General features: G+C 45.8%; 1 protein-coding gene across 1 annotated transcript; it reads left to right on the forward strand.

The window, feature by feature from the left end:
• The first annotated feature begins 8,037 nt into the window (after window positions 1–8,037).
• Window positions 8,038–12,912, forward strand: S100A11 (S100 calcium binding protein A11). The gene is made up of 3 exons (XM_005894978.3): window positions 8,038–8,191; window positions 11,456–11,608; window positions 12,594–12,912. Exons 1-3 carry the CDS (start codon window positions 8,189–8,191, stop codon window positions 12,747–12,749), a joined length of 312 nt encoding a protein of 103 aa, XP_005895040.1. The 5' UTR covers window positions 8,038–8,188; the 3' UTR covers window positions 12,750–12,912.
• Window positions 12,913–13,178: the final 266 nt, after the last annotated feature.

Raw genomic sequence — 13,178 nt, forward strand, 5'->3', positions numbered from 1 at the left:
TATCCCCCACTTCATGTGCCAACAAGGTTATCCAGAAAGATATCCCTCTGCAGCCCTCCTAAAGTTATGGCCCTCCTATAGCCTCACTCCTCATTTGCCCCCTTTTCCACTCTGTGGAGTAATTCATCTGCCATAGCTCCTCTGAGCCCTTGCTCTATCATTCATATCCTCTCAACCTTGTACATCTGCCTTCTCACTCTGGCAACTCCTTCTGCACAGCCTGTGAACTCACTCAAGGTGTTTATGCTTTCAAATCCTCCCTTGGTTTGAGATCCCTTTTGACCACACTCCACTTCTCCTCCATTCATAGTCAACCTTCTCAAGTAAGTAATCCATACTCCCTGTCCCCACTCTTCATCTCCCATTCAGCCCACAGCACTTGCGTTTCCCCTCCCCCTCCCCTAAAATTGCTCTGGCAAAGGTCTCCAAGGATATAAATGCACTGGACACATCTCAACCTTCATTGTACTCTGTCTCTCTGAAGACTTTCACCTTGCTGACCACCCTCTCCATCTTGAAAGTCTCTCTTCCACGGACTTGATGACACCAGAGAAGGCTCTGAGTCGCCTCCCCAGTCATTTCTCTTTTCTGTCCTATGGTGGATCATCTTCCTCCTTATTCTGTAAGTATTGGTTAAATCACAAAAGCTCGGTTGAGCACCATCAGAACAGAGACTTCACCTGCCTTGTTCAGCACTATAGCGGCAGTGCTCAGGACAGCTCTGCACACTGTAAGTACTGACCCTCCTTACATAACTGCCTGATGCAGGTACTGAATGCCAGGAACACTGTAGTAAGTAGGATACTGGCTCTGCCCTCAAGTATCTTGCTGTCTAGTGAGGAAATAAGTGAACAGAAAATGACAGCAGAGTATGGTAAGAATTATGACACAAGGAGCTAAGGGAGAACATAAAATGGATACAGAACATCTTGAATTCCTCCAGCTTTGAATTGTGACAACACATGTGAAGTTGTGTCTACGAGAGAATCTCAGCACTCAAGAGGTTTGCAGGAGGCTGGTCACACAGGCATACTCTGTCCGTGGGCGTGTCCAGATCTTTGTGACCCCATGGACTGTAGCCCGCCAGGCTCCTTTGTCCATGGAATTTTTCAGGCAAGCATACTGGAGTGGATTGCCATTTCCTACTCCAGAGGACCTTCCTGACCCAGGTATTCAACCACATCTCCTGCTCTCACTAGCGTGTACCAAAAAAATCAATACTCCCAGAAGGAAAGCAGATGCTTGGCATAAACTACATTGTTGGTACCAATAGTTTAGGCATAATGAGGGAACAGATGGAAACCCTCCTGAAATCCAAGTTCCAAGACGCCAGCCAAAATCCAGCCTTGAAAGAAGGCCTTTCCAAGGACAGCAGTCTTGGGCTTTATTGTTAGCTTTCTCTTTCTTTCTTTTTCCCATAGATACCTAGCACTCTGTTAGAGAAAGAGGAATGCTTAAAGAAGATGATTTCTAAGTTGTATGAAGGATAGATAATGCTATGGACTTAATTGTGTCTGTCCCCATACACAAAAAAAATTCCATAGGTTAAAGCCCTAACCCCTAATTTGACTGTATTAGAGACAGGGTCTTTAGGAGGTAATTACAGTCAAATGATTAAATGCTTAAATGTCATAAGAGGGGAACCCTAATTCAATAGGACTGTGGCCTTATAAGAAAATGAAGAGAGAGAACTCTCTCTCTCCACCATGTGAAGGCTCAGTGAGAAAACAGCCATCTGCAAGCCAGGAAAAGAGTTGATCAGGAACTGAGTCAACTAGTACCTTGATCTGGGACTTCCAGCCTCCAGAACTGTGAGAAAATAAATTTCTGTTTAAGCCACTCAGTCTGTGGTAGTTTGTTGTCAACAAGCCAACTAAGGTAAGAAAAAGACTATTGCAGACAGATAGATGTGCAAAGTTCCCGAGGTGAGGCAGAGAGATTTGAAAAGCTGTAAGTAAATGTGACTGTTCCCAATCCTGTTCTCTCCTAGGGTGATTTCACCCCATTTCCACATCCAGGCAGAGGCCAAGTTCGATTGCCTTTGCCTTCCCAGTACCTGGCAATTCCCTGCCCATCTCCATGGCCATCTCGCCTTGATTACTGCATCTATATCCTTATATGTTTCTTGCCTCTAGTCTCTCTCCTCTCAGTAAGTTTTCTATACTTCCCAAAAGATGAAGTGGATCAAGTCACTATCCTGCTTTAACATCATCAGTGGTTCTTGATAGATAAACTTCAGGATACAATCCAAATTTCCAAGCATAGCCCTTAGTGATCTGACCCTTCTCTCTCCAGGCTCAATCCCACACCTCTGGCCTCACATTTACTATTGCCCCATACACATGATCCAAATGGTGTAACTCAGACATTAGTTCCTGCATATGTATTGCTGGTTTGATCATGATTGCATTTTTTATTGTGGTTGAATATATATAACTCAAAATTTACCATCTTAACTATTTTTTAGTACATGGTTCTACAGCAGTAAGCACAGGTGACCCTCAAACAATGTGGAGGTTAGGTTTCAACCCTCTATCAGTTGAAAATCTGAATATAACTTATTGGTCCCCTGTATCTGCACTTTCTCCTATATCCATGGCTCTACATTCAAGGATCCAGCCAACCACAGATCATGTAGTATTGAAGTATTTACTACTGAAAAGTCCCACATATAGGTGGATCTGCACAGTTGAAATCCTCATCGTTAGGTGATCTGTTGTAATTCATATTGTTGCGCAACCAGTCTCCAGAACTCTTTTCATCTTGGCAAAACAGAAACTCTATATTCATTAAATGGCAACTCCTTTCTTCCCTCTCTCCAGCCTTTGTCAGCTGTCATTCTACTTTATCTCTTTGAACCCCACTCCAGTACTCTTGCCTGGAAAATCCCATGGATGGAGGAGCCTGGTGGGCTGCAGTCCATGGGGTCGCTAAGAGTCAGACATGACTGAGCAACTTCACTTTCACTTTTCACTTTCATGCTTTGGAGAAGGAAATGGCAACCCACTCCAGTGTTCTTGCCTGGAGAATCCCAGGGATGGGGGAGCCTGGTGGGCTGCTGTCTATGGCGTCGCACAGAGTCAACACGACTGAAGCAACTTAGCAGCAGCAGCAGCAGCAGCAGATACCTAGAGCTTCCCTGGTAGCTCAGCTGGTAAAGAATTCACCTGCAGTGCAGGAGACCCCAGTTCAATTCCTGGGTCTGGAAGATTCCCTGGAGAAGGGATAGGCTACCCACTCCAGTATTCTTGGGCTTGCCTGGTGGCTCAGCTGGTAAAGAATCTGCCTGCAATGCAGGAGACCTGGATTCGATCTCTGGGTTGGGAAGATCCCCTGGAGGGCATGACATCCACTCCAGTATTCTTACCTGGAGAATCCCATGGACAGATGTGCCTGGCGGGCTACAATCTATAGAGTCGTAAAGAGTTGGACACAACTGAACAGCTAAGTATACACAAAGCCCAGGACTACCAACCCACCTTCAGGTACTGAGAATACACATATGCTTCACCCCTGCTACTTTAAAAAAAAAAAAAAAAAAATTTATTTTATTCATTTTATTTATTTGGCTGCACCAGGTCTTAGTTGGGGCATGCAGGATCTTCTATCTTCATTGTAGTATGGGGGATCTCTAGTTGCAGCATGAAAAATCTTTCAGCTGTGGCACATGGAATCTAGTTCCCTGACCACGGATTGAACCTGGGCCCCCTGCATTGTTAGCATGGGGTCTTAGCTACTAGAACACCAGGGAAGTCCCACACGTGATTACTTTGGCTCAAGCCGTTATGAAAGCCTTCCTCTGAAGACAATGCTCTATGTTCTAAGCATTTTACATGATTACATCTTCATCTTTAACCACCCCACTCCAGTACTCTTGCCTGGAAAATCCCATGGACGGAGGAGCCTGGTAGGCTGCAGTCCATGGGGTTGCGAAGAGTCGGACACGACTGAGCGACTTCACTTTGACTTTTCACTTTCATGCATTGGAGAAGGAAATGGCAACCCACTGGACGGGGGAGCCTGGTGGGCTGCCGTCTATGGGGTCGCACAGAGTCGGACACGACTGAAGCGACTTAGCAGCAGCAGCAGCAGCAGCAGAAGTAAGCACCTCTATTATCTCCACTTTATAGATGAGGAAACTGAGGTACAGAGCAGCTAAATGACTTGCTAGAGCTCATACAGATAAGATGTTATACATATCATGCTGTACTGATTTCAACTGTGCCCATCTACCTGATGAATTATTTATTTATTTTACACCTGGTGAATTCTTATTCATCCTTCACTACCCAACTCAAGCATCACTGTCTCCACGACACTTTCTCGCTCCTCGGGAGTTAACCACTCACTTCCTTCCCGGCAGTACCACTGTGCCTTGGTCACACCCGAAATTATGTTTGTCTAATATGTCTATTTCGGAGAAGGCAATGGCACCCCACTCCAGTACTTTTGCCTGGAAAATCCCGTGGACAGAGGAGCCTGGTGGGCTGCAGTCCATGGGGTCAAGAAGAGTCAGACACAACTGAGCGACTTCACTTTCACTTTTCACTTTCATGCATTGGAGAAGGAAATGGCAACCCACTCCAGTGTTCTTGCCTGGAGAATCCCAGGGACGGGGAAGCCTGGTGGGCTGCTGTCTCTGGGGTCGCACAGAGCCGGACACGACTGAAGCGACTTAGCAGTAGCAGCAATGTGTCTATTTAGGAACCGGCCCAAGCCCTGCATAGAGCTCAGGTCGCACATAAGAATTACCCTGCACCTTGGAAGTCCCCACATTTATTTCCTGAATAAACTGACTAATCTCTACCTCATTTTTGTCTCTTGGTATCAACTTACCAGCCCTCACTCATCCTCAGCTCCTTGCTTGCATTTAGCCCTTCACTTGGACACACTGTTTACCAATATTGCCAAATCTACTTCACATTCCATCTTTCCTGAACGCTCCCTCTTTTGACAGAAAATCTCTTTCATCATGATGCAGGGGAGTTGCTACCACAGGCAGCCCTCACTGGGCAGAGCTGATCCACCAACACGGTTCTGGACAATTCATATTTATTTTATTCAGCTGTTTTCTTTGGTTTCACTCAAGCTGCTTCATGGGGCAGGGGAGTTACTGAAAGAATTGAGGCCTTACTTGAAATCAGGAAAGCTAGACAACCAGGTTCAGGAAGAATAAGAACACTATTCTGCACATTCTTTCCAAATGTCATAGCATCTACTTATTTATGGTGTCTGCTTCTTCATAATTTTTATTTGTCATGACCTCATGATTCTCTCCATCCAAATGTTCAGCTTCAGCTCTTCTAAATGCCTAATTTGTATGTGTTTCTTATTTCAGCTTTCCAAAAAGCTGAATGGTCCCAGCTCACTATTTCATATCATGTCATGAAACATCCAATACTGTCCATTCTGTGGAATGGCAGTCCTTGAGCCTAGAGTTAAACTCAATCCAGTCAGCTATGACAGTGGGCACGGGGTCAAATTATGCAAAAATTTACCAACTTGGCTGGACTTTCAGCAGAGGGAGATAAACATGTTTAAGGTGTTTTCCCTTAAAGAGGGGTGTGATATGGGAAGTCCCATGATTCAGGTATGGAATAATTTAGACTAATGATTCTTTAATATTTTTGATCATAGATTTTTCTGAGAATCAGATGAAAGTTATGAGTCCTCCCCAAGAAGAAGTTCTCTTAGGCAGAAAATTTTACACATACCTTTGAGGTGTATGTGGATCCCAGCATCCATCCATGGAACATCCCTCAAAATACTGTAGGTCTACAGTCTATCCATGTGCAAGCATGTACAGTCGCTTCAGTCGTGTCCAACTCTTTGCCACCCTGTGGACTGTAGCCTGCCAGGCTCTTCTGTCCATGGGATTCTCCAGACATGAAGGAAAGATGGCATGCAAAGAATACTGGAGTGGGTTGTCTTGCCCTCCTCCAGGAGATCTTCCTGACCCTGGTATGAAACCTGTGTCTCCTGCAACTCCTGCATTGCAGGCAGATTCTTTACCGCTAAGTCAATGGGAAAACCCCACAGTCTATCCACAGACCACCTCAAAGGCAGCCACTAATATCACATTTGTATTTGTATCTCTTGTGTCTATCACTGAGCTTGACACAAAATAGTCTTCAAAACGAATTTTTTTAATAAATAAATTGAAGAATTCATTCATTGATTAAGGTTTTTCAAAGGCAGATAGAAGCTAAATTTGGATTTGATATGAAGGGCATTGGAGAGCCATCTTGTTTGGTTCTTTTATTGTGTTTCATTTTTAAGCAAGCAACTAACCAGAGCTGTACTGTAGAGAAATGTGTTTTTAACAGTCAGTACAACAACTGGAGGGCAAGAGACCAATTAGAAAACTGGAGGAAAGAGGGAATGAAAACCTAAACTAGAACCCTGGAGGTAGAATATAACCAGATCCGAGAGAGAAAATAAAACTGATGGTACCTAGCACTTGATAAGATTTGGGGGGTAAGAAAGGTATTTAGAGTCCAAACCTGGCTCCAAAACTCTCCAGTCAGGAGAACAGAAGAATAACAGTATCATTAGCAGAGATAAGCAGGATAGGAGAGAAATAGACTCAGGGAAAACAAGTATCTCTTTAATTGAGTTTGAGGCTCAGGTGAGACTTTCAAGTGGATTCAAGAATAACTAAAACTGTGGTCTGGTGTAGGTGAGAAGAGATGAAGATCTCTTCAGAAGTGACCAGCTGAGGCTGCAAGAAAAGAGATGTCAGGAAGCAGTTTACACAATGCCCTGCAACCCTTTATCTTCCTTTCTCATCTATTTCAGTTCTTGAAGCCCTCTCAAAACCATCCTTTTATCTAATAGTCATAACAATCTTGTGCAGTAGGAAAGGAAAGGGCACCTACTTTTACAGGTAAGGAAATGGAGGCTCAGAGGACTGAGGGGTTTTGCCAAAACTGTTGCCTTGAAGTAATTACAGATACCTGCTTCCCTGGTGACTGGGTGGTAAAGAATCAGCCTATCTACACAGGAGACGTTCCATCCTGCGTCTCCTGAACAGACAGGAGACCCTGGAAAATATGCCCTGGAGAAGGTAGTGGCAACACACTCCAGTATTATTGCCTGGGAAATGCCATGGACAGAGGAGCCTGGCGAGCTACAGTCCATGGGGTCGCAAAAGGTTCAGACACGACTTAGCGACTAAACAATTACAGATCCAGGATCAGAATCCAGAGCTTCTGATTCTTCATACAACTCCGTTGCCAACTGCACAGAGGTAAGACCCCGACTTGCGGGTCAGTAGTTTGTGGTCGTACTGCACCGTTGCAGTACTTTGGGGTGTAGGGTCTTGCTTTAACTCTTAATCGGTTTATAGAGACATTTGAGACAATGATGCTCCAGTTTGCACAAATCATCACCGTTTAGTCCGTTAATTACATCCAGTGTGAAAAAACAGACAGCCCTGGTTTCTAGGAAACATGGACTCTGCAATTATAGCCAACATTCCGAGTTGCTAGTCTTTTAAAGGGATCGCTCCGCTTTTAGGCGGAGAAGGCAATGGCACCCCACTCCAGTACTCTTGCTTGGAAAATCCCATGGACGAAGGCGCCTGTTAGGCTGCAGTCCATGGGGTCGGTAAGAGTCGGACACGACTGAGCGACTTCACTTTCACTTTTCACTTTCATGCATTGGAGAAATGGCAGCCCACTCCAGTGTTCTTGCCTGGAGAATCCCAGGGACAGGGGAGCCTAGTGGGCTGCTGTCTATGGGGTCGCACAGAGTCGGACACGACTGCAGTGACTTAGCACAGCCGCCTTTAGGAAGGAGCAGAAATAGCTGGTGAGCTCGTACATGGAAGACCCGTGGACTTGAACAGACTTCCCAAAGACCGCTACGCAAAAGTTTAAATTCAGAAAAGACCAACATCTTCACTGTTCACAAGACAGGGAGAGAGAGATTGTTTAAGGCTCCGTGAGGACAATGGGGTTTTGTGTGAGTTTTAAGGTGAAACTGCGCGTTTGGCAAACAAAGGCCACAGCGACGAGCCCGGATCTACGGAGCGGGGGGGGCGGAGGAGGGGGGCGCGTGAGTCAGGAGGAAGCCGCGCTGGGCGGAGCCGGGTGCGGCCGGCCGGGGAGGCCGCAGACCCGGCCCGCCGCCCAGTGCCCGCCGCCCAGCTCCCCACTCGCATCCTCGCGCCTCGCTCCTCTCCGACATGGTAAGCCGCGCTTTTTACTTGTCTTCCTTTTACATGAAAACTTCTTTTATGTAAATTCCTCTTACATGAAAATTACAGCCACGGCTTACTTTTCACCAGGCTTGATCTTTGATTTTTGAAGTGGTCGTGGCAGGAAACAGCTGGACAAATAAATCTACCGGAGGGCATCAGAGAACAGCAGATGGCAGGAAGAAGCCCTAAATTATACCTGGAATCACAGCCTCGGGGTAGCATCGGGAGGCTCTTGTTTTTCCGCAGAGGTCTGGGGCTAGGATAGACGAAGTGCACTTCGAGCCACGCCCGGCGCGGAGCCCCTAGCCCGGCGGGAAACGGGGCGAGGGGCTTCGGCCGGTGCCGGAAGCCCTTCGCCGGCGGGGCCCGCGGAGCCCGGGGTACGACCTAACGACACGGGGGGTTGAATTCTGCGTGGTGGCTGCAGTTACATATAGTTATAGAGCTATAGGTCTGAGCCCTAGAGGGGAAATCGGAGTTTCAGTAAACGACGGGCAAGCGGCCTAGACGCGGAGACTGAAACTGAAGCCGGTCCCAGCCCGCGGAGCCCGGCCAGGAATGTGGGAGGGACCCGGCTCCGGGAAGCCCCCTCCTCCTTCCCTCTTCCCTTTAACCCAGTCTTTTTAGGCGCTCCTCCGTCGCCTGTTTTTCTTCTCTCAACTCCTGCCAGCCCCACTGTGAATTCTTTCTACCTGCATTAATCCACCCCCCAAAACCTGCGTCTTCCTTGGCCTCTCTTTCACGGAGTCAGCAAACTTCCGCCCGCGGGCCAAGTGGGGTTCTCTGCTCCCACGAACTCCGAGTGGATTTTACGTAAATAGTTGAAAGAAAAGCAAAGGAAGACTAATACTTTGAGAATTATATGAAAATCAAACTTCACCGTCCGTAAGTAAAAAGTTTTATTGGCACACGGCCACGCCCCTTCATGAGTTCTCTGTGTGGTTCCTGCCCTGCTACAAAAGCAGAGTGATGGAGACCAAGTGGACCACATTGGCCTAATATATATCCCGTCTGGCACCTACAGAACACGTGTGCTAACCCCTGCTTTAGTGTGCCAGTCTGTATCCTCCACTGCTCTTTCTTCTTTCCACGCTAAAGTGGGGGACCAAAATCTCAAGGAACCTAGAAAAGGCAGACCCAGCACCACCAAGTGGCGAAGGCCTGGAATGACTGCCCCGGAAGAAAGAATGCCACCGGGGCTCCTTGGAAGGAAAGGGAGCATGAATTAAGAATGAGAACTGCAATACTTGTTTTTTCAAGTGTTACTTTTTTTCTTTAACTTTCTCAAATGAGTGTTTAGCACGCATTTTTTACTAATAAGCTCTTTTACAGCATCCATTTATCATGCTGTTTTCTCCTTCCTCTCATCGTTCCCATCAAATAGAACTATGGGGAGCAGTGATGGGGAGCACTGGCCTCCATCCAGGCAGGAGATCGCTTTCTCTCCTCCTTCAGCCACTGCTCCAACTTGGGCGAAACTTTCCTGTCTCTGGGCCTCTCTGCCGGGGAATCCTCTCCAAAGTTCCCTCCAGCACTACAAATTTTGTAATTCCACTTAGGTAATTTGATATTTGTGTTTTTGTTCTGGAAAATTACCTCTGGGAAGACATGCAGGGGGTTTTAATTTTCTCCATGTAGCTGATGGCAACAGATTTCAAGGAGAAAAAAATTCAGTCAAGGTTGATGTTAAGGAGAGAAAAAAAGAAAAGCAGAAAGCCACTGAAACTGGAAAATGAAAGCAGCCTGAATTCTACAAAGAAAAGGGTCAGAGGATATTTCTTTAGGTCTAGAAAAAGATCACAAAGCCCTGGCTCCTCAGCCTGGAACGTTCTACCCTATCTGGTGTGCCCTCCCAGTCAACCTTGTTCCTGTAATCTGATGTTACTGTGAGATTGCACTCCTGATAAGAAAAACTGTTGTGCAAACACATCTGTTTCTAGGCTGCGGTATTTTGTTTCTCACCAAAACTCTGAGGCTGCCAACACTTTCTTAAAGGAAAAAGTCCTGACAACGTGACTGTTGGGGAATAATCCATCTCCTATAGAGTTCTCTAGAACCCACCTCCAGAAAGGGCTTTATAGATGTTCCAGGATGCAGTGAGCACCAGGATAGGCGGTTAAAACACCTGGAGAGACTGAAGGAGGGAAGGAGAATGGCAGCTAGGCACATCAGTGCTTCTTAGCATGTAAATTATGTGTCCTGAAAGCCTCCAGCTCTGGGCTCCAGGGAGTCCATCCTATGAACAAATTAACGGGATAAGTGCTACATTGCGAAAGTCACCATCATTGTTAACCTCCAGAGCGAGATAAAGCTTTGAAGGAAGGGTGTGGCCATCAAGTTTTCCAGAAAGTCTTCAGTTCCTGCTCTTATCCACCAGGGGGAGCCCACGAGCTCCTCGCGTCTGGGGCCCCAGGAGCTGGCTGGAATGAAGGGCAGAGTATGACAGAATTTCCTTGAAGACTTCCCTCGTAAGGAAAGCAGAGCCCAGAATAGGATATGAATCTCCTGCTCCTTCTGGTGTGACCACACCTGTGGTTCAGCTCCGTAAATGCCATAGGAGCTATGTGAGTGGCAACTGTGATCAGAGCCCCCATATCAACCTTCTGGTTTGAAGTGACCAGAGAAGTTCCATGAGCTTTTCCTGTGGGAATTAGTGGCATCTGGGAATAGAAGGAGCAAAGGCCAAGGGTGCAGGAAGCAACCTGGAGGCTGAGATTCTAGAAGTAGCTCTGCCAGGTCAATTCCCTTCTCACGCCTCAGGGTAACTATACTTTTAGTTTTTTTCTAGAAAATGTATGAGTCCTGAGAATTCAGTATTCCTTTAAAAAGAAATGTCCTTTAACTAATCACAGTAACCTCAATATATACTTTTGGAAAATAGGGAATTTTTTAATCTAATACACAATGCTTGGTGGGTTTCATATTTGTGAGTATATAATATCCATATATTTACCCACACGTTCTAAAAGTATCACTAAACCCTGTCACCTCATGCTCATCTAGTCTGTCTACTGCTTTCAAGTATACCAGCATTTTCACCTGGAATAAACAGGAGGCGATATGGGGAAGAAGCTCACAGAATGTGACTTTCTGTGGTTGTCTTAACCCCTTAGCCCCCAAACAATGACCCATCTTTTAGGAAACTGCTTTGACCCAAAATGAAGAGACGAAATCCTCTGGAGTGTTCTTCAGCACCGAGCTCTTGATATCCTCCCCTTATCTGAATCCTGAATTGTTCTTTCCCCCTCAAAGGCAAAAGTATCCAGCCCTACGGAGACTGAACGATGCATCGAGTCTCTGATTGCTGTTTTCCAAAAGCATGCTGGAAGGGATGGTAACAACAGCAAACTCTCCAAGGCTGAGTTTCTGATCTTCATGAATACAGAGCTGGGTGCCTTCACAAAGGTAGTGCTCCCAGCCCCCAACCCCAGACTGCAAGACCGGGACAGAAGGCTGGCTGGGAATGAAGGACAGCAGCTGAGCCCCCAGGGCTGAGTGAGCTCTGAATGGCTATTAAGGATCTTTTCTTCTTCTTTTGACTAACATGTGATCTAAAATCAGAGTTATCAAACTCTATATAACATAGGGAACAGTGGTGTTTTGTTTTGTTTTTTTTTTCATTTAAGGAGATGGTTTACAAAGTAGTAAATGGAGTAATAGAAGAGTTTTCAAATGTTATTCCTCCACCCCAAAGCCACTAGGGCAGCCCTGTTCAGAAGAATTTTCTGTAGTGATGGAAATAATATTCTAAATATTCTATATGTGCACCACTTGACATGGCAGCCAATAGCAATTAACAGACTGATTTTCTAAGTTAATTAAGTAGCTGTGTGTAACCAGTGGCTGTAAATGTGTGTAGGGGTTGGGGTTTAGGATGCGTGGAGGGTGAGGCTGATTAAGCAGGCCCTGCATCAGCTGCTGTCCTCTTCCTACCTCAGATCCCTCCACTTGTATGTAGTTTGTATATTGGAGTTGCATGTGACACTTAGGAAAAGTTTTCCACTGATTTTACAAAACTGAGTAATCCCCAGATGTAACAGAAAGAACCCTGGACAGTGGTTCGGACTCCAGGCTCTCACTGCCGAGGGCCTGGCTTCAGTCCCTGGTTGGGGAACTAAGATTCCACAGACTATGAGGCACGGCCAAAAAAAAAAAAAAATTTTTTAAGTAAATGGTTAATTTAGAAGAAAAGAAAAAGCTGATTTGAGTCCTAGGTCTTCTGCTTAGGCCGGTCACTTCATCTGTTTGAGTCTGTCTCTGTGTCTGACAAGTGGGAAAATTAGTGACCCCTACCCTGTGCCTCACATGTGAGAATAAAATGTGACATTTTTAAAAACATTTTAGAAAGAACAATATAAAGGTACTAATGTCATTATTATTATCTTTGCAGAACCAGAAGGACCCTGGTGTCCTTGACCGCATGATGAAGAAATTGGACCTCAACTCTGATGGGCAGCTAGATTTCCAAGAATTTCTTAATCTTATTGGTGGCCTGGCCATTGCTTGCCATGAATCCTTTATTAAGTCTGCCTCTTCCCAGAAGTAAATTGGAAGAGCCGTTGGGCCTGGCCTCCAGGCGCACTCCCTTTCTTTCCAGCCTCTCAGTTATCTGCTCTTCACAGCCCCAACATACCCTGAGCCCAGCACACCCACCTACCCAGGAAGGCCACTCCTGTTAGTAATAAAACAATATTGTTTTTTAAAACACACACTGGAGTCGGTAAATTTGTGCGAGAGATGGGGAAGACTGGGAGGAATATAAATTAGATTGATGGGAACAATTACTAGAAGTTGCATAGTGAATAATAAATATGTATCTTTGGTGTATCCATAATCATGACTAATGATACCAAGAGAATCATCTCTAAATTACTCAGCCCGATAGATGTCACTTGTCACTATTCACTCTTTAAGTGTCTGTCCAACTCTACTACAGGCACGGTCATAGGCTCCAAGGATACAGTCAGCAAGACAG

This window comes from Bos mutus, chromosome 3 (genome assembly GCF_027580195.1).
Source record: "Bos mutus isolate GX-2022 chromosome 3, NWIPB_WYAK_1.1, whole genome shotgun sequence".
Classification (NCBI taxonomy): Eukaryota; Metazoa; Chordata; class Mammalia; order Artiodactyla; family Bovidae; genus Bos; species Bos mutus.